Here is a 20,582-nt window from a genome sequence, read left to right on the forward strand (position 1 = left end):
TTGCTCAATGTATTCTCAGCATTTGGCTCATAGCAGGCATTCTTTCAATGAGTAAATGAACAGTTACACCCAGGTGAATAATCTATGTCCCGGCTATGTATCTACAACTGCTGACATATTTAAAGTTGTAGTAAGCTATATGACCTTGGCAAGTTACTTTACCTCTCAATTCTGTCATCTCTAAAATGGGGCTGATAATACCTAACTTTTAGGGTTACTGTGAGCACTAAAAGGAAAATAATTAATATCAAACAGGTTCAAAGCATCTGACACATGCTTTATTGCACCATAAATTTTGGTTTGTGGCTATTCCAAAGTATGACTGACTTTGTTCACTTTTTATTAAGGAAAATTTCAAGCACTTGTAAAAGTAGAAAACAATATAATGAATCCCATGGATGATCATCCAGTTTAAATCACTAACAGATAGCTACTTGTTATATTTTTGTTCTCTACTTTTACTTTTTTAAAAAGGAAAATCTGGAGATTATAACCTATTATTTAAAATATACTAAATGTTGCACACTAAGACTAGAAATCACTGCTATGATTATATATGAACTGTTTTTATTTAAAGGAGAAATCATTTTATTTATCAATAGGATCCAGGCAACAATTGGCTTCCAGTGCTCTGTGACAACAGGACACTTAGGCCAGGTAAGAAAGAACAGGTGGGCAGCCCCATCCTCCATCCCCCAATTCCATACCCCAGGGCTGGTCCAAAAAGACTGGATCATCCAGGGCTACACAGAAAGATCAGAAGGGACAGCTGGAAGCTAAAAGAGACTGTTGATTAGGATCAATAAGTTCTAATTGCTTCTAGAACATAATAGGAAAAATTTCAAAAGAGACTTCCTAGCATCTCTTCCACAGAGTAACATAATTATAATAAAGCTTGTGTTTGCCCACCCTCTGGAATCTTCTAACATTAGGAAAGAAGTCCTTTTGTGGTAACAGGAGTCCCAGTGGCTTTAAGACAAATTCATTTTAAACCTACACTACTTTCTGAAGTCTTAAGATACTGTAGCATCAACACGGGGTTCTGCACACATATGCTTTCTGGAATGGGTGTCCGGATCACAGAGCACACAGGTGGTTTGCACTGAGGTGCATTCATGACACCCTTCACACTGAGAGCATCACTTGCTCACAGAACTCTGAGATGATGGAGATGCTGGATGTCTGTGATGTCCAAAATGTCAGCCAGGAGGTACAAGTGGCTGTTGAGCTCTTTGAGATGTGGCTAGTGTAACCGAAGAACTGAGGGATTAATTTTAATTAAGTTCAATGTAAAAGGTTCCACACAGCCAGTGGATACCAATAAAACTCTAGATGGTGCCCTTTGACCAAATGCTTTTCAAACATCAATAACTAATTTAAACACACTGATTTGTGAATTTAATCCAACAAATATATACTTAGCAATAAAAAAGTAAAGAAATAAAAAGTTGCATTTTGATGTTAAATAGTGGGAACTAAAACAGATCATTGTTTAAAAGGCCCTTATGGAAATCAGCAACACCAAAACTTGAAACAAAAACAGCTCAGCCTTGTCTCATATGATCGTTACATAGGTCTTACCATATATCACAACTTACAAAATTAGATTCTTCAGATCAGAGGAGTAGTTGATTGTCACCAGTTCCATGGCTTTCTGTAAATTTTCTCGCTGAATTCCTGCCAAAGAGTTGCAAGCCAAAGCCAACACAACTTTTCCTAATGATATCAGATCTGCTTGCTGACATGAAAGAATAAATAATACTTTTAATTTTTACTTCAGGGGTACACATATAACACACTGATACAACAGCCTACAGAGAGAAAAAGCACTGTTATACAAAAGCTGCAGAACTAAAGGTGAGGTTTTCAATTATTGGCACTTATCAGCATCACCTGGGAGCTTATTTACAAGATGATTTCTGAGCCTCTGGGCTAAAGAGTCTCATTCAGTGGATATGGGAAGAGGCCCAACACTTATATCATATCCAGGTAATTCTGATGAAGTAGTTCTAGGACCACATTTTAGTAAATGTTACTCTAAGCAATTCACATGCCAGCTACAGAACTGTTACTTATAAATGCTCTTTGATTTTAAAAAATTTACTTTTTGAACAGAATGGATAGTCTCCTCTATTAGAACAAATTCAAGATTACTATACTCTTGCTTTACTACAAACATGGCAATTTAAGGTAAGCATCTTTCTCATGTTCCATGATTTCTAGAATACAGTGGAATGTTGAGAATTGTTACCACATCCAGAGGCATCAACCTGATTTTAGAGCACGTTCTCTAGAACATAGAAAATGCGGCAAACCTCCTTGGACACCTCTTTTGTTTTTCAGGTCAGGGACCACCTGCTTTCCTACCCCTACCCCCACTTTTTTTTTTTTTTTTAAATAGATTTACCATGTTGAGGCATTTCTTCTAAAAAGATTTTCCAAAGACGACTAGCTAAGGTGAGCTCTTTACCACCCATATCTCCAGGAAACGGAATGGACACCTCAAATAGCCCTGCTTAGTAATCGTGACTAGGAGGACAGGTCTGGCTCAGTTAACATGAAATCACTGAAATAATTCTGACAGAAGATTTCCATAAATCTTCAAAATCTGAGATCTTTTCTGAATTAGTGGATACACATTCACTTACTGAATGCTGATTTAGTGAAAAGAATTTTCAAGCTGGCTGAAATTTTTAAATCATCTGAGGAGCTTAACCAACAAACAAAACAAAAAATAACACTAAAAAAAAAAAAAAAATCACCTGGTGGCCATCTCTTCCTCCCAGTTTTGGTATTAGTATGGGGTAAGGTCTAGGGAACTGGTACTTGTCAAAGCTCCCACAAGAGATTTTATTATATAGCCAGGGTTGAGAACTACTAGTTCAGTAGATCCAGGTGAGTATTTTAAGACAATCACTAATGAAGTTTTAACACTAGATGACTATCCTTAACAACATTCTAGCCAAATAATAAAGAATAGCAGGAATCTATTAGTAGCTCCCATTAGTAAAATATTAGAAAGTTCAGATTTTAAAATGTATCCAACATTAGCCTTTGTCAGTCTAACATTTTGAATATGAGAACCTATTAATCAGTAGAAAATCTGATTAGAGAAACAAACTACTCTGGATCTATAGAAGAGATGCCAAGGACTCTTGTCAGAGAAAAAAAACTTCACTAGAGGTATGGAGTTACAAGCCCAGCAGGGCAGGAGGGAAGGGCACCACTATGAGCTCTGGCGGTGGGGGGTGGGGGGGTGCCAAAATCAGTAAAACATCCAAGTTGTTATGAGTTATAGAACTCCTGGTTGAGAGAAATCAGTGTGTGTGTGTCAATGCTAACTGTTTTAATTCAATGTATTCATCAAAGCAAACTGAAAGCTGTTGTAATTTATCAAGTACCCGAGCAGTAGGTACCAATACCCAGCCTCCCAACTCTGAAAGCAACACAGTTTTCATTGTGGCTCCACTGTTAAGTGATACTGTACTAAGCCTCCCAGCATCAATCCCTGTGTGAGACAAGAAAATAAAGGTCCAAGATCGCTGAAGAGCTGAGTGGGATTAAACCTTGAGTACATTCCAGCACAGAATTCCCCTAAGCTGACTCAAGGTGAGAATACCTACTTTTAGCAATAAAGTACACGTGAGATACAATCCAGATTAAGTTAAAATTGATTTTTTAAATGAAAGAGGCTCATAAAGTCTTGTTTAATTGAGTTTAACAACATAAATAGCCAATAACTCTCCTTTCCTTATTTTCCAGCTACATAATTTTCCATTTGTTATGTTGCTTCTTACCTCCATCTGGTTTTTCCCCCCATTTGTTGAATTCAGGAGGTTTTCCCCCCAATTCATTTTCAGTTTCTTCCTGATTCTTGACTTCGTGATTTCTTTCTCTGATTCTATCTATGGCTCTACTTATGTCCATTTTACTGAAAGTCAGTCTCTATTCACGTGTCTGAAACAGACTATGAAAAATAGACTACAAGAACAATGCACTCCTTTCTCATGTACCCTCTTCTCTGTAAAATTACACTCCCCCTTTTGGGATATCTTTAATTCTCTCCTGTACCTTATGATAATAAGCTCTGTGAAAAATTTTCTATATGTATATAACAAAAAGTTCTTAAATGAAGAAAAGGAAACCTGATCATCCTTTACTACTGAGAAATAAAGAGGAAGTAACACTTGCTTGAAGGCTGAGTTTATAAATGAAAACAGTTCTTGACATAAATCATTTGCTCCGAATTTTAGCTTAAAAAGTTAGCTGTTCAGAACCTGAAGATTTTTTTCTTATGAAGTTTTTCCAAAATAACTACACAACCCATAACTGAAATATTGTACATCTACAAGCAAAAAGTAGGAAATAAAATTATGACACAGAAACAAAGCCCAAGTAGTCTTACTTGACATGGATAATTTTTAAAAAGAGAGGAGGAGAGAACCTAATCAAAAGAGAATGAAGAGGCAACTGTAAAGCATGTGTTTTATTTTTCAATGTGGACAGGGTTTTTCCAGATAAATAACAATAAAAATTGATAGCTCTGACTCTAAAAACAATTACTTCCCAAGAAAAATTTAACATTATTTTCTTGCATAAGTGAAGATTAATAGTATTTTAACAGATAACAATCGCCTTTGAAAGCATAAAAATCAGGAAGAAAACCTAATGAGAGCCACTTAGGCACTTGGTATACAACAGAAGGTAAGAAGGAAAGCAGCCAAGAAACAATCACCCCAGCTAAGATGGAGGGAACGAATTCTTTCAGGTGGAAGAAAGCTGCTGCTGGAGGATGAAAACAATCAGTGAGATTCTTGCCTGCACTGTCCAAGACACTCCATCAACCACAACAGGTTAGCTACTGTGCAGGTCAAGTAGGCACACGCAGAGAAGGAGATATGAAAAGCTGTATACAACTGCATGCAATGATTGCCTGTACATCTTGGGGTTCCACTGTGTAGGTGAGTAGCAGAAGAGATTTAGGTAAGAACTGAAACACTTAGATGCTATTTCTCACTCATCCTTTATTTTTTATTTTGAAATTTTGTCTTACACAAAAGGAAACTAAAATATTCATTCAAAACTTTAAGCAAAAAGAAGTTGAAATTAGAAGAGCAAGACAGTAAGGTGTTTCTCCACAAGATTAAAAGAGTCTGCCTGGGGCCAGAGCTGTGGCGCAACAGGTTAACGCCCTGGCATCCCACATGGGCACCAGTTTGAGACTCGGCTGTTATACTTCCAATCCTGCTCTCTGCTATGGCCTGGGAAAGCAGTAGAAGATGGCCTAAGTCCTTGGGCCCCTGCACCTGTGTGGGACACCCAGAAGAAGCTCCTGGCTTCTGGTTTCAGATCGGCGCAGCTTTGGCCGTTGCAGCCAATTGGGGAGTGAACCATCGGATGGAAGACCTCTCTCTCTCTCTGCCTCTCCACCCTCTGTGTAACTGTGACTTTCAAATAAATAAATAAATCTTAAAAAAAATAGTCTGCCTGTTAATCAAATCTGTTACTAGATGTCAAAAAAAAAAAAAAAATAATCCAAAAACTTCTTACAAGCAAAGAACTAAAACTACCCCAAAATAATGGCTGCATATCCTAATGTGAAGCACTACAACACAAACTGGTTTACATGAAAATTTTACTTTAAATAGTAATGTTACTTGCAGAGAATAGTCAAGGTGAAAGCAACTATTCTTAATGCTTCCTTGCAGGGACAGGCTCTTATTCCCCTATGTCTTATCACATTAGTCAGAGAATAAGAAACAGCAAACTAGTTACCAAAAAAGGAGGGATGTAAATCAACACTAGTAGAATTAAGTCACACAAGATACATTCTGACTAAACAAAGGAAAAAATGACTTAGTGGAAATATAACAATCCTTTGAAAATGCTTCCAAACTTCTATGATTGGCAGTGGGACGAGTGTTCTAAAAAGCGAAAAGGATAGATGTCATTAAAGTGAAACCTAAGATGTCACAATATAATCTATTCAGCTAACAAATGGATATGTTTTCAACTATAACAAGGACAAATTTCTTAATCACATAGACACATTCATTTTCAACAGCTGCAGTTTGTGACACTCACTAATTCTACAACACTTCAACTTCTCAAGGACTCTACTCTGAATACCTCACAGGGGCTAAGCCACAGTCAATGTTTGCAGAGATGACTACTCAAGGGTAAACTGAAACCTAGACTTCAAACCCAGAAATGCTTTAAAATAAACATCATTTGTCTTAAAAAAAAAAAAAAAGAAAGAAAAAAGAACCCCCCCCCCCAAAAAAAAACCCAAGCATTCAGTTTTCATGCTAAATTTTACTCACCTGGTACTGAGCCATTAATGCCAATGGATTATTGTTTTGACTGTTATCAAATGTTAAAACATCAAAAACTCCAACACAATTTACTCGTAACCTTTAAAGACAAGAAAATTTAAGTAAGAAAATTAAAATAAGTTTTATTATGTACTGACAGGAATTTAACATTTCCTATAATATTAGCAAGGATCTCAGATTATTATTTAAGTCTAACTTCCATTCCCAAACCCCAATAATCTTCGCTACTCACAATTTTAGAGATTAGGAAATTAAAGTTCAGAGGTATCAAGGAATATACTTCCACTTACAGAAGTAACTGACAAAACCAAGACCATAACTCACATTTTTTGACAACCAGATCAGAGTCCATTTTTAATCACTCCAAGTTGTCTATTAGCTATTCATGAAAGAAAACGAATTAGCTTTCTAACACTTGCTAAAGATGTATCAGGCACTGTTTTACATGTACTGACTCACTCCAATCTCTCAATGACATTGAGGTAAGTACCTTAAATTTGAAGAAAATGTACTTAGTAACAGTACCCATCTAATGAAGCTGCTGAAACACAGAGAAGTTATAACTAGTTCAAGGTTGTATCAATACTAATAAACAGAACCAGGATACGGACTCAGGGAACCTGGTATTAGATCTTAAGGTTTTTCTACTATGCTCCTCAAGACAATTCTGAAAATTATAGCAACTCAAAACTCAGGTGAAGTTAAGTCTGTGTTATTTAACTCTATCTGTTGCTGTCAAAGCATGGGACTTAACCAACAAGAGCATCAGGAACTTCTCAGTGTGCAAATTCTCAGGTCCCACTGCAGATTCACTAAATAAAACAATTGGGGTAGAACTCAACTATGGATGCTCAATCAGCCTTCTAGATGATTCCAACTCATGCTAAAAATTTGAGAATCCCCTAACCCTAACTACATATATCTTCCTGATCCTTCCTACCAAGATTTTTGGTTCATTACCAGGAATTTTATTAAGATTTCAACTTTTTAAAGAAAAAAACTTACAAATGAACACAGTCACAGCAGTTCTTCTGGATGGAATATATGAAAAGGCAGAATTAAAACAGATCATGTTTTGTTTACTGTCATAGGTTAGATGCTCAATTAAGAAGCCAAAACTCAAAATGCTAGTACCTTGTCTTGCCAGTTATCAGAATCTTTGTTGGGTCCATAACTCGACAGGCCAAACCTGCTGTATGAATGGTACGCAATGCAGAACTCAGTTGGACAATATATGCCCAAATAAGAGACTCTGGCAACAATCCAGCATGTTGTCTGGGCAATGGTCCATCATGTTGACCTATAAAGCAAATAATGTAAAAAAAATGTCATTTTGAATTAAGTAATCAATTAAAGATTAAGTATCAGTCAAGCTAAAATTAACCAAGAAAACTATATTCATGGCACAACATGTGAATGTGTATGTGTGGACAACTTAAGAGACAAGTTCAGTTTCCTGTGTCCAAAATAATACTGTTATATACCACTGGCAGCAGCACAGCTTTTACTGAAATGCACTTTTTGTGACTTGATAATTATTGAGCTACAAACAAAAATTTAAAGAATTTATATTAGCCAAATAAATATAAATCCTGATTAAAAGCAGGAACCACTGAAACTCTTCTTTTTCTTAAAATGTGGATAATCCTAGTGCATTGTATTGTTTAGGCATTTGACAGCTGTTCATTCTGTGGACTGAGGGAAACAAAAGTCTCTAGCGAAACCTGTATTTAATGTTTTCTTCCTTATACTGTTAAGCCTCTTCTATTACACATATATACACAGGATGATACTCAATCCACACAAAAATACATGTAAAACACTGAACAGCACTTTATGTAATACTGAAACACAAACACAGTCTGATCTACCACAAGTAATCATTTTTATTTTACCAACTTATATGTAATTTTTCATACTTTCTGGGGCATTGTTAATAGTTAAAGTGGTGCCAGCGCTGTGATGCAGCAGGTTAAAACCCTGGCCTGCAGTGCCAGCATCCCCTAAGGGTTCACTGGTTTGAGTCTGGGCTGCTCCACTTCCGATCCAGCTCTCTGCTATGGCCTGGGAAAGCAGCAGAAGATGGCCTAAGTCCTTGGGCCCTCGCACCCACATGAGAGACTTGGAAGAAGCTCCTGGCTTCTGGCTCTGGATCAGCTCAGCTCTGGCTATTGTGGTCATTTGGCGAGTGAACTAGCAGGTAGATGACCTCTTTCTCTCTCTCTTTCAAATAAATAAATCTTAGAAAAAAAAAGACATAGTTAAATGACTACTTAGAGAGATAACAGATAGCAAATACATAGGATAGTAAAAAAAAATTCATGGGAAATTGAATTTAAAGGTAAGATTAGTGGGGTGCAATTTTTAAAAAATACACACATACAAGGGTCTTCAAAAAGTAACCTGCAGGGGTTGGTTTTGGTCTAATAGCTGGGAAACTCAAGTCCCAGACAATTGAGTGCCCAAGTTCTATAGCCAGCTCCAGTTCCTGACCCCAGTGTCCTGCTAATGCAGATCCTGGGAGGCAGGAGGTGATGCTTCAAGTTAGTGGGTTCCTCTACCCACATGGAAAACCTGAATTAAGTTCTTGGCTCCAGCTTTAGCCCAGGCCCAGCTCTGGCTGTTAGAGGCAAATGGGAAGTAAACCAGTAGATGGGGAGTGCTTGCTTTCTCTAACAGTTTTTAACTGCATGAAAAATATGTACTATGAAAAAACCAAACATGGAGGCCAAACATTTTCTGCACCAAAATAAACTTATCTTTTAATTCCATTTTGCCACTTTGTTAAGTGCCCTTGTATTCTCATACTTATGAACTGGGGATACAATTTCTAGTAAAAAGCACATGTAAAATTCAGAACCCATGATCAATCAATTTGGATAGAACTGAAGATAATGTTCTGGAAAAAAGTGTTGAATGACTCACAAAGTGGCTGCCATGATAAATATTAAAACAGTATCAAAGATTATCATGAATACTTCAAATAAAATAAACAAGCTAATAAGCAAAGGGAATATTTATATACATAGTACTTATTGTATGCCAGATTAAGTTATAGGTATTTTATCTACTTCAAGTCATTTTAAACCTCTTATCAAAATCTAGGATAATGTATTGCTCCCATTTTCTAAATTAGCAGTTTTTTATGTGACTCTTAGTTTGTTCTAAAACAACAAATTACATGGTATAAGAAAACAGCAGGGGAATAGCACTGTGGTGTAGAAGGCTAAGCCTCCACCTGCGGCACTGGCATCCTATAGAGGCAAGTTCACATTCTGATTGCTCCACTTCCGATCCAGCTCCTGCTATGGCCTAGGAAAGCAGTTGAAGATGGCCCAAGTGCTTGGGCTCCTGCACCTGTGTGGGAGACCTGTAAGAAGTTCCTGGCTCCTGGCTTCCAACAGGCTCAGCTCTGGCCATTACAGCCATTTGCGGAGTGAACCAGCAGGTGGAAGACCTTTCTCTTCTCTTATCTCTAACTTCATCTCTCAAATAAATTTTTAAAAAAATCTTAAAAAAAAAAACACAAAAGAAAACAGTAGACTTCCATGCACATATGGTAAGCTTAGGGAAGGACTATCACTCAAAAAATTTAAAATATAAAATATAATTCCTGTGAAAATATAAGGATTAACATATCAGTCAACATCGAAACCCATAGGGAAAATAATGCTACAATACAAAGGAGTGGTTTTCAATAGGGGTAAATTCTGCTTCCCCAGAGAACATCTGGCAATGTCTGCAGATATTTTTGGTGTCAAAAATGGGGTAGAGAGGATTGCCACCAAAATCTAGCAGATATTGGACAGGCTATACAGTGGGAACGGCTACTACTAAACATTCTGCAGCACACAGAACAGCCCCCACAAAAATTATCCAGCCCCAAATGTTAATAGTGCTGATGTTGAGAAACCCAGCTATAAATTAAAGCCAACAGCCATTTCCCAGGTGTTAGGTCTAAAATAACTTGAACTACAATCATGTATAGGAAAAGTTCTACCACATCCCCTTCAAGAAAATTATGCATGTGTCTACAGTGACATGACAAAAGGAAAACAGTGACCACACTATATGAGCAGACTTTTAATATGAAATGACCATGTAACCACAGCTTTCTTCTGTAACTGTCAGAACACAGGAAGCAAAGTCACAGGTTAAACAGAAGTAATGTGTATTTTACCTAAAATTACACTCTTTAGAGGAGTTACAATCCCAAAGATACTATAATGCAAACTCAAATCCTTCAACTTCTAATTAATATCAGTCATCTGCTTAGGAAAATCTTAAAAAGCCTAAAAACCATGACAAAAAATTTGATTCTTTTTTTCTTACTCCCAAACCAGAAAATGAGACCTTTTCCAAATACATATATTAAGTAACACTATCAAAATGGACCTCCTTTTTCTCTGAAATAACTTATAATTTAAATACACATTTGTCACACCATGAAACTATTCTGATTCTTTATAAAACCTAATTATAAAACAATTCTTTAATATCAGAAAAGGGTAAAAAAGGAAGGTAATCCATGCTTAAGCAAAGTTAAGTGAAAACTAATTATTAGGGAAATAAAAACTGATTTAGTCACACTGCAGTATAAGGGAATTATTAAATTACATTCAGAGAAAATAAAATTTAAGGTGAAAATATTTAGAGTAAATGAAAGATTAGATGCAAAATGACAGACAAAACAATGCAAAAAGAGACCAAAAAAACCCACAAAGACTGGGAAGAAATCTATCAAAAAATTCATAATAGTTGTGATTCACTAGAGAAGAACAATGATTACTTTTCTAATTTAATGAATTTCCCATATATTTTTATTTAGAAGAATAATTTAAAAGAAAAACATTTTGGGGCCTGCCCTGTGGCACAGTGGGTTAAAGCCCTGGCTTGAAGTGCTGGCATCCCATATGGGTGCTGCTCCTCTTCCGATCCAGCTCTCTGCTATGGCCTGGGAAAGCAGAAGATGGCCCAAGTCCTTGGACCCCTGCACCCACATGGGAGACCTGGAAGAAGCTCCTGGTTTCGGATTGGCTCAGCTCCGGCCTTTGCGGCCATCTGGGGAGCGAACAGCGGATGGAAGATCTGTCTCTGTCTCTACCTCTCTCTGTAACTCTTTCAAATAAATAAAATAAATCTTTTTTTAAAAAAAAAAAACAGAAAGCAAAACATTTATGAGGGGGAAAATTTTTTTCAACACATTCTTAGTTATTTCAAATACCTACATTTCAGTTTTCTGTCAATCTCAGTGAACAGACATAATATATTATTTCCTAACTTACTACAGATCTACTCTATTTACTTGTAATATTTCTTCCTAAAATGCAATAGATTGCTTTAGCTAAATGATTACAGGGATAAGTTCATATGTATCTGTCAAAATACAGTTTGCTTGCATCTTTTTCTTACCCCATTTTCTCTTTGTGAAATAGGCATCAGCATTGGGGTCATTAAAGTGTCTGCTCATCATAGTTTCTCCTCCAGCATGGAAATCATATGCAAACACAAGAGCTTAAAATAAAACACAAACACTCATTACTGAAATCTGGCTTCAAATAATGAAGCTCACCAGGTGCAAAACAGCTTCAGTACAAATTACTCACAAGGCTCGGCGAATGCTTTAGTGGTAAATACTTCACGCAAGGTTACAATATTTGAGTGCTGAATTTTTTTCCACATATCAACCAACACCATGCACTTTGTGTTAACAAGACGAAAACCTAAAAAAAAATTTTTTTTCACTATAATAAACTGCAAATGACATCCGCTTTGTATTCCACCAGAAATGTCATGTATACACTGCTTATAAGGTAATTTCCAAATGAAAAAACTTACCATTCCTTAAATTCATGTATTAAATAAATCAATATACTCAGTAAGGTTTTTTAAAAATAACCTTAGCCTCAATAATATGATTATAAAAGAGGAGAATTTATCTTCCTTACCATGTATCCTTCGAAGGCAGTATGGCAGATCATCTTTGCTATTTACAGCTTTGTAGCAAGATGTAATATATCCAAAATTACTTGATTTCTGTATTCGGTTGGGGGGTGGCAGTGGTTCTAAAGGGAATAGACTATGGTAGCTGTCAACTTCTGAAGGGACCGCTATAATAATTCACAGAAGATTTTATATTACATACGGTCATAAATCCTCAACAGTACTAAAGAACCCAAATCTATAAAACATTCAGTTACTAAAACTCATCTTACAGAATAGTGCCAACATTTACAATTCACCCCCCCAAAAAACCTTGAAGTTTCCTATATTTTATAACACAAATTCTATTTCTCAGAAATAATTGTTAGAAACAATTTTGAGTTCTTACTTAGCTATTAAACATTTTTATTGTGATGCTGAATAAAAATCAAGATAGAATATTCCTTTAAATACTTCATTCTGTATAAAATCTATTTAGATAATGATGCACCCAGGAAAAGCAGGAGAAAATTTCAAGAGTACTTGCACCCCTGCAACCCAATGTGGGGAACCTGAATGGGGTTCCAGGATCCTGGCTTTGGCCTGACCCAGTCTCAGCCACTAAGGCCATCTGAGGAGTAAATCAACAAATGAAGATTTCTCTCTGGTACACCCCTTGTCTTTGTAACTCTTTCAAATAAACAAATATTTTAAAATGTATATGAATTTTAATTTTTAATGCATAAAGAAACTCAAAACAAAGCATATTAAATTGGTATGCATGTTTGTATGTGTAACCTATAAATGTGGTAATTTTTAATCAAAACTCTTAAATCCAAACATTCGGTCTAGTAAGTAACACAAGGAAATTATATCCCACAAAATAATTAAGGGATGAACAACTGGCAGCAATGTTCACTGTGGTTTAAAAATAGTGAAAAATGCTTAAGAATAGGAAACTTGTTATAAATAAGTATTAGTATAGACACTCAGTAAAATATCACAGCTTAAATCCCTAGCAAAATACTAAAAAACAAAACAAAAACTCTATCATTAACTTTCATGTTCCTCACAGAGAGAAAAACTATGTTTAAGAACATATAACATGTAAAGATCTGTCCATGATATACTGTAAGTTCCAGAAGCTAAGTACAATCCAATTTGGTGTTTCATATAAAAACTAAGAAGCTGTATGCTAACATGACTTCAGTGGCTGGTGTTACAGAGTACAGACAAGTTATTTTCCCATTTACTGTTTCCCAATTTCTCAAGGAAACATGAATCATTTCTATAATACACAAAGACAAGTAGGCTTTTTTTAAATTAATGCTTCAAATACAATTAGGTTTTGAAATTGGACAGCTTCCACTCAGCTAACTGTCTTGGATGCTTATGCTATTTTAGGTGAAAAGAAGGTAACTAAACAGGCAATATACACAGAGGAACACAACCAGAAAGAAAACAGAAAAACTGCGACAACGGGAGCCAGTGATGTGGTGTAGGGGACAGAAGCCACCACCTGCAATGTTGGCATTCCACATAGGCACCAGTTTGAGTCCCAGCTATTGCACTTCCGATCCAGCTCCCTGCTAACATGCCAGGGAAAGCAGAAGATGGTCCAAGTGCTTGGGCCCCTGCACCCATGTGGGAGACCCAGAAGATGTTCCTGGCTTTGGGTTGGCCCAGCTCCAGCCTATGTGTCCCTTTAGGGAGTAAACCAGTGTATGGAAGACCTCTTTCTTTCTGTCTCTCCTACTGTCTGTCTAACCCTACCTCTCAAATAAATAAATAAACATTTAAAAAAAAAAAAAAAAAAAAAGAGGGGCCCATGCTGTGGCATAGAAAGTAGAGCTGCCACCTGTAGTGCTGACATCCCATATGGGTGCTGGTTCGAGACCTGGCTGCTCCACTTCCGATACAACTCTCTGCTAAGGCCTAGGAGAACAGCAGAAGATGGCCCAAGTCCTTAGGTCCCTGCACCTGTGTGGGAGATGCAGAAGAAGCTCCTGCCTCCTGGCTTCGGATCACCCAGCTCTGGCCATTGTGGCCATTTGGGGAGTGAACCAGTGGATGAAGATCTCTCTCTCTGACCTCTCTCTCTGCCTCTCTGTAACTATGCCTTTTAAATAAATAAATAAATCTTAAAAAAAAAAAAAAGAAAGAAAGAAAAGAAAAGAAAAAAAAGAAATTCTCATGTAACTACAGAAGTCTGGGTCAAAATGATCCCTCTGCCTTTACCAGATATTTTACACTGATTAACTCAATGAGATTGGATTTGCTATTTCCTGATCAAGGAAAATGAGGATTATAAAGCTTTGAGAGGGAATCTGCAATGCAAACCCACTCTTCTGTAATCCTGTAGTCTTGTGCTTTCAAACTTTATTTGGCATTTTGGCCACAGTACAAAATAAACAGAATGATTCCATGTTACTTTATTTTATTTATTTATTTGACAGGCAGAGTGGACAGTGAGAGAAAGAGAGACAGAGAGAAAGGTCTTCCTTTTGCTGTTGGTTCACCCTCCAATGGACGCTGCAGCCGGTGCACCGCGCTGATCCGAAGCCAGGAGCCAGGTACTTCTCCTGGTCTCCCATGCGGGTGCAGGGCCCAAGGACTTGGGCCATCCTCCACTGCACTCCCGGGCCACAGCAGAGAGCTAGACTGGAAGAGGGGCAACCGGGACAGAATCCAGCGCCCCGACTGGGACTAGAACCCGGGGTGCCGGTGCCACAGGCAGAAGATTAGCCTATTGAGCTGCCGCGCCGGCCCCATGTTACTTTCAAAGTTAAGTGAAGTTGTATGTTCTACTAAAATAGAAGTAGAAACAAAGTATACACAAAAGTGAGTATATCTGCAACTATTACTTTTGCTCATTAACTTTTATATTTGAATAATCAGTGTAATTTCCATAAAGAAATCAAATGGTGAAAAATTCTGCTTCCTAGCTATTTTATAGGTAGTACTTAATACAGGAAGTAGGTAATTTCAGATCTGCAAAAAATATACTAAACCCACAATGTACTAGTGAGCCCACAATGACAAGAAATGAATTGGTACCCTAAAAAGCCTTAGAGAAAAATAAAGGCAGTAAGCTTATATAAAACATAATACTGGGGTCGGCTTTGTGGCATAGGCAATGAAGTCACCGCCTGCAGTGCTGGCATCAAATATGGCTGCTCCACTTCCGATCCAGCTCTCTGCTATGGCCTGGGAAAGCAGTGGAAGATGGCCAAAGTCCCTGGGTCCCTGCACCCATATGGGAGACCCGAAAGAAGCTCCTGGCTTCAGATCAACGCAGCTCTGGCTAGTGTGGCCAGTTGGGGAGCGAACCAGTGGATGGAAGACCTCTCTCTCTCTTTCTCTGCCTTTCCTCCTCTCTCTGTGTAACTCTGACTTTAAAATAAATAAATAAATCTTAAAAAAAAATAATACTATAAAAACAGCTATTAAAATAGAGATTCACCATGGCACTGGCTCCTAAATTTAGCATTCCATTAGGGTGACAAGAGTCTTGTACAAAGACAGCTTGCTGGGCCCCACCTGAATCAGCAAGTCGGAAGCAGAATCTAGGAATTTATAATTCTAACAAGTTCCTACACACTAATGGAATTGTTGCTGCTTGCCTAAGGACCATACTTTGAGAACTACAATGCTAAGGAAATAATGGGGAGGTAGCCATTCCCAAGAATATTAGGAAAGACCTCACAGGGTAATCTGCATTTCTTATTACAAAATGAAGGGTAACACTGCTTTCAAGAGGCTAAAAAGAAGTAGAAAAAGGTGCTTCATGGTAAGGGAGTAAACAGAACAACAACAAAGAAGGCCTACATGTGTACACTGTGTTCAGGGAGGGAGAGATTTCATTTGGTAGGAGCACATGTGTGTGTGTGAGTGCCACAAAGGAGGTGGAGAAGGAAGACAAAGCTAAAACAGATGCAATGACATCCTAGGGAAATTTAAATGCCCTGAGGACTTGAGATTTATTATGTCAAACAGTGATGTTCATATCACCACGTGACAGGAGACCGGAGGAGGGACACAACTAGCTAGACTGTAATGCTTTCACCACCTGTATTCTCTGACCACTTTTCAAGCAAGTCATATTGAATTCTACAGTGCAGGAAAAAAAATCTGTGCTTCAGTGGAAAACTTAAATGTTATCCAAAGGATAATCCTTGGGTGTTGGATTCTGATTTTGGGGAAGCTATTTTACAACCTGGTACACTGTAGGTAATGAACAGCATTACAAAAATCATATAGGCTTCATCTAGTAGAAATCCAACTTCCCTCTTCCTCGGTAGAGAAACCAGTGTTCTTCCTTGTTTGTAGTTCAATTTAATAAATACACATAAATAAGCACGAATAAAGGGGTGCTTCAATCACTGTTAGGCATTAAAATGATTACTGTGAGTATGCTAGAGTTCTTTGAAAAGCAAAAAAGAAAATCAAGTTGGAAGAGTATATCTAAAATAGGCATAATAAACTTTTAGACTACAACCAAGTTGTACCAGATAGCACACACACAAAAAAAAAACCTTAGTTTTTGTTTTCTATATAAGCACACTTCCCCTCAAAAAGCATATACATGATAAGCTGGTAAATCCACAGCAGGGTTTCTCCATCTCAGACAATAGTATCTTGGACTGAATCATAGTTTGTTGTAGGATGTTCAGTAACATCCCTGGCCTCTATCCACTAATGCCAATAGCATTCTGCTTCCAGTGGTGACCATCCAAAAAGGTTTTGATCATTGCCAAAAGTCCTCTTAAGGTTAAGGGTAAAATCATTCTTAGTTGAGACTCACTGATCTAGGGGAAATAGATTATGTTTTCATAGTTCAGAAGTATAAATCTGATGGAAGTATGAAGTACAGAACAGAAATGGAAAAGAGAAAAGAAAATCAAAGAGTAAAAGGGGTCGGGTTTATAGTGCAGTGAGTTAAGTCTCCAACTGCACCACCAACATCTCATATGATTACCAGTTCAAGTTCCAGCTGCTCCACTTTCTATCCAGCTATCAGCAGGGATCACTCAATGTTTTTGGGCCTCTGCCACCCATGTAGAGACCCAAATGGCCTGGCCCAGCCCAAGCTGTTGTGGATATTTGGGGAATGAAATAGCAGATTAAAGATTCTCTGTCTCTCCCTTTCTGTAACTTTGTCTTTCAAATAAAATCAATGAATCTTTAAAAAGATTAGTCAAAATAAGAAATTTGAGTATCAATAGCCAACCTATGAAAAAGATCAGAACTACACAAGTGGCAGAAAGAACTACCAAACCATGTCTGAACTTAACTACAGAGTTCAATTAACCAAACCTTTACTTAGTGATAAAATCATGGCATGCTTTTATTTAGCTAATAATTCTTTTTTTTTTTTAAAGGAACAAAATAGTAAGTTGTTCCTCAACAGTCTAGACAAGGGCTGATCCTGTCATTGTCTCTCATAGTGTCCATTTCACTTAGCAACAACCACAACAACAAAAATACTAAAAGGAATAAAATAGTAAGTTATTTAGCTAATAATTCTTAATAATGTAATAAGAATCTGAAAACTTGGCACTCAAAACAAAGCTCAGATCTTTACGTTAGCTTACATCTAACCATATGGCCCACTGTACCAATCTCTGCCTTTCTTCTCTTTCTCTTCCCTTCCTGTTTATATATGTTTTATTACATCTATTATGTATTTCACAAAAGTGGGTTATATATGCATGAATATATATGTATACATGTTTATATATACACATATAAATATACACATATAGTCTTCTGCCCATTTTTTAAAATTTGTATTACTAAGATTCTTACGTATTATCACATGTCAATATACTTTCTTCATTAAATATTTAAATATAATTTCAAAAAGTTTGTAGAAAAAAGAATTAGAAGTTAATTTTGGTACACTATAGACAGCCAGACAGTAAAATAAATATCTTCCTGGTATTTCCTCTCTCATCAGGGATACTCAACATCTCTTCACATACCTACAAGTCATATGTGTTTCTTCTTTCATGAAATGCCTACTCTTTTGGTCATTTTTCTTTTGAGTTGTTTGTGATCTTACTGACATGTGAGAGGTTTTTTATATGGTCACTTGTATGGAAGGCAAACATCTTCCAAGTTTTGTTTTCTTTTTACTATAGGTGCCTTTGGACAGTTTTAAATTTAGTAATAGTTTTCAGTATTTTCTTTTAGAGACAATAATATTTAGGGCCTGTATATAAAAATCTTTTCCTACTAAAACATTAAAACTATTCATTTATATTTTAAAGTTAAAGAATTTTGTCTTAGGTATGTCAATTCTTAATCTACTGAGAGTTGATCTTTTAATGTGCCTTAATTTTATCTCTTTACATTCTTTATCAATCAGGATGACACTGGACTATGCTGAATCCTGAATATCATCAAGTATTTTAATACTATCTTTGCAGCAAATGTATTCTTACTGTATTGTTTCTATAAAGTTTTGCTAAGTTATACTGTATTTAATTTTTACAGAGTAAGCTAGAGAAAGAGATTTTTAACATATGCTGAGAGTACTGTCAGGAAAATCTATGTCTTGACAGACTATTTACCAGCTTTTGGTCTTAAAGGCAAGTTGCTTAACCTGTCAGTTTCAGTTTTCCTTGTAAGTGAAATGCAAATGATAATAGCATGTCACAGAATGTGAGGATTAAAGTCATAGAGATTAAAGTCACAGATTAATTAGCACACTGTGGTCTCGGAAATAATAAAGACCTTCCCCTTCCACTTAAAAATCCCTCATTAAGTTTCAAAAGTCAAAACTATTCTAGTTAATAGTGAAGTGAATCACTGCGAACTCTAAAAACACATTTGATTAACTAGGATACTGTCTTTTGTAAGACTGACTGAAATACACTGAGTGATGAGGAGCATCTTGGGGTTCTTAAATTTGCACGGAAACAAGTAGTACTACATAGGTATTATAACAGCCTTTAAAGGGAAGAACGAATCAACTTGCATTTTACCTGGCATATCTGCTTGATCAATTTGAGCCATTGTTATTAAATGTCTGTTGATCAGCTCCTAAGAAAAGGAAACAAGTATATTGATATCTAAAAGCAGTTTCTTACCTGACTCCTTCCCTCTCTGTTTCTCAAATAAACATCTTAAAAATGCTTTTTTATATTTTAGGATAAACAGAGCTTCTGAAATATAGATTTCCTATCATAACTAAATGTATTAATAGTTGTGGTATATGTACTTTTAAATACAGACATCATGAAATAACATTTTTAAAAATGATAAAGTATATAAGCCCCAAAACTAGATAGATCTGTCCATGACTAAGGTTAAATTTAAAGAGCTGTGCTATAACCCAAAGCATATGATAAACTCATTAAAAAAAAAAATTACTATATTGGTAGAACTTACATCTGTGAAGCAAAAATATTTAAAGAATCTGGGAATTATCAAATAACTCCTAGCTATTTAAAAAAAAAAAAACCCTAAGCTACTTTATAAAATTTATTTTTAAAAAATATTAGAACACTTAAAATGAAATCAATTTCTGGACCAACCTATCAACTCTAAATTTACACCTATTAGCAAAAATTGAGGTGAAGGTTGGAAACCACATAAAATATTTAAGTACTTCAAAGAACTCTTTCAATCGAAAAGAATATGAAGTACACAAAGGTGGACCATTTAAGTAGCTATTGTTAAGATTTTCTTAAAAGGTTTCCTTCAATAAATAAAACAGTTAAAATTTATGCATTCTAAATAATTTGCTTGAGCACAGCATTTTGAGTTGAAAAGAGCTCTTTCTCTTCTCTTTGCTAGAGCACATTAAGTATTTCTACTAAGAATTATGAAAGCATACCTGTCGGAGTTCATCAGCCATGAAGAAGGAAGGTGCATTTGCTTTTGGCTGCATGTAAGCAACGTGAGGTGCAGTTGGAGGATAAATATGATAGTTTGGAAATACCTAAAAAGGCGGGGGGGGGGGGGGGGCGGGGAGGGAAGCAATGACCAATTCTTCTTAGTGGATAAGCTATTATCATTGTTTCATGTGACTGATAAATTTTGAGTACATTTTTGTTAAATGATAAACATCTCAGAGAATAGCTATCAATATTTTCTGAATGAATTCACTTTCAAAAGTCTTATATTTTAATAATCAATTTTTAAAATCTAATGAGGAATGGGGCTGGCGCCATGGCTCACTTGGTTAATCCTCTGCCTGAGGCACTGGCATCCCATGTGGGCACCAGGTTCTAGTCCCAGTTGCTCCTCTTCCAGTCCAGCTCTCTGCTGTGGCCTGGGAGGGCAGTGGAGGATGGCCCAAGTGCATGGGCCTCTGCG

At 36.6% G+C, this 20,582-nt stretch overlaps 1 protein-coding gene across 7 annotated transcripts in view; it reads right to left on the bottom strand.

Annotated features, from left to right (window-relative positions):
- Positions 1-20,582, bottom strand: part of PAN3 (poly(A) specific ribonuclease subunit PAN3) — a 149,584-nt gene that overhangs the window by 17,238 nt on the left and 111,764 nt on the right. For 6 of the 7 annotated variants that reach the window (XM_062194432.1, XM_062194428.1, XM_062194427.1 and 3 more), the window contains 8 exons: positions 20,101-20,205; positions 19,247-19,304; positions 12,284-12,445; positions 11,942-12,058; positions 11,748-11,849; positions 7,470-7,635; positions 6,324-6,414; positions 1,599-1,738 (listed from right to left, as the gene is read on the bottom strand). In XM_062194432.1, the coding sequence (XP_062050416.1) occupies positions 1,599-1,738; positions 6,324-6,414; positions 7,470-7,635; positions 11,748-11,849; positions 11,942-12,058; positions 12,284-12,445; positions 19,247-19,304; positions 20,101-20,205 (941 nt within the window). The other variant, XM_062194434.1, reaches the window with a different exon arrangement.

The sequence above is a fragment of the Lepus europaeus genome, chromosome 6 (genome assembly GCF_033115175.1).
Source record: "Lepus europaeus isolate LE1 chromosome 6, mLepTim1.pri, whole genome shotgun sequence".
Classification (NCBI taxonomy): domain Eukaryota; kingdom Metazoa; phylum Chordata; class Mammalia; order Lagomorpha; family Leporidae; genus Lepus; species Lepus europaeus.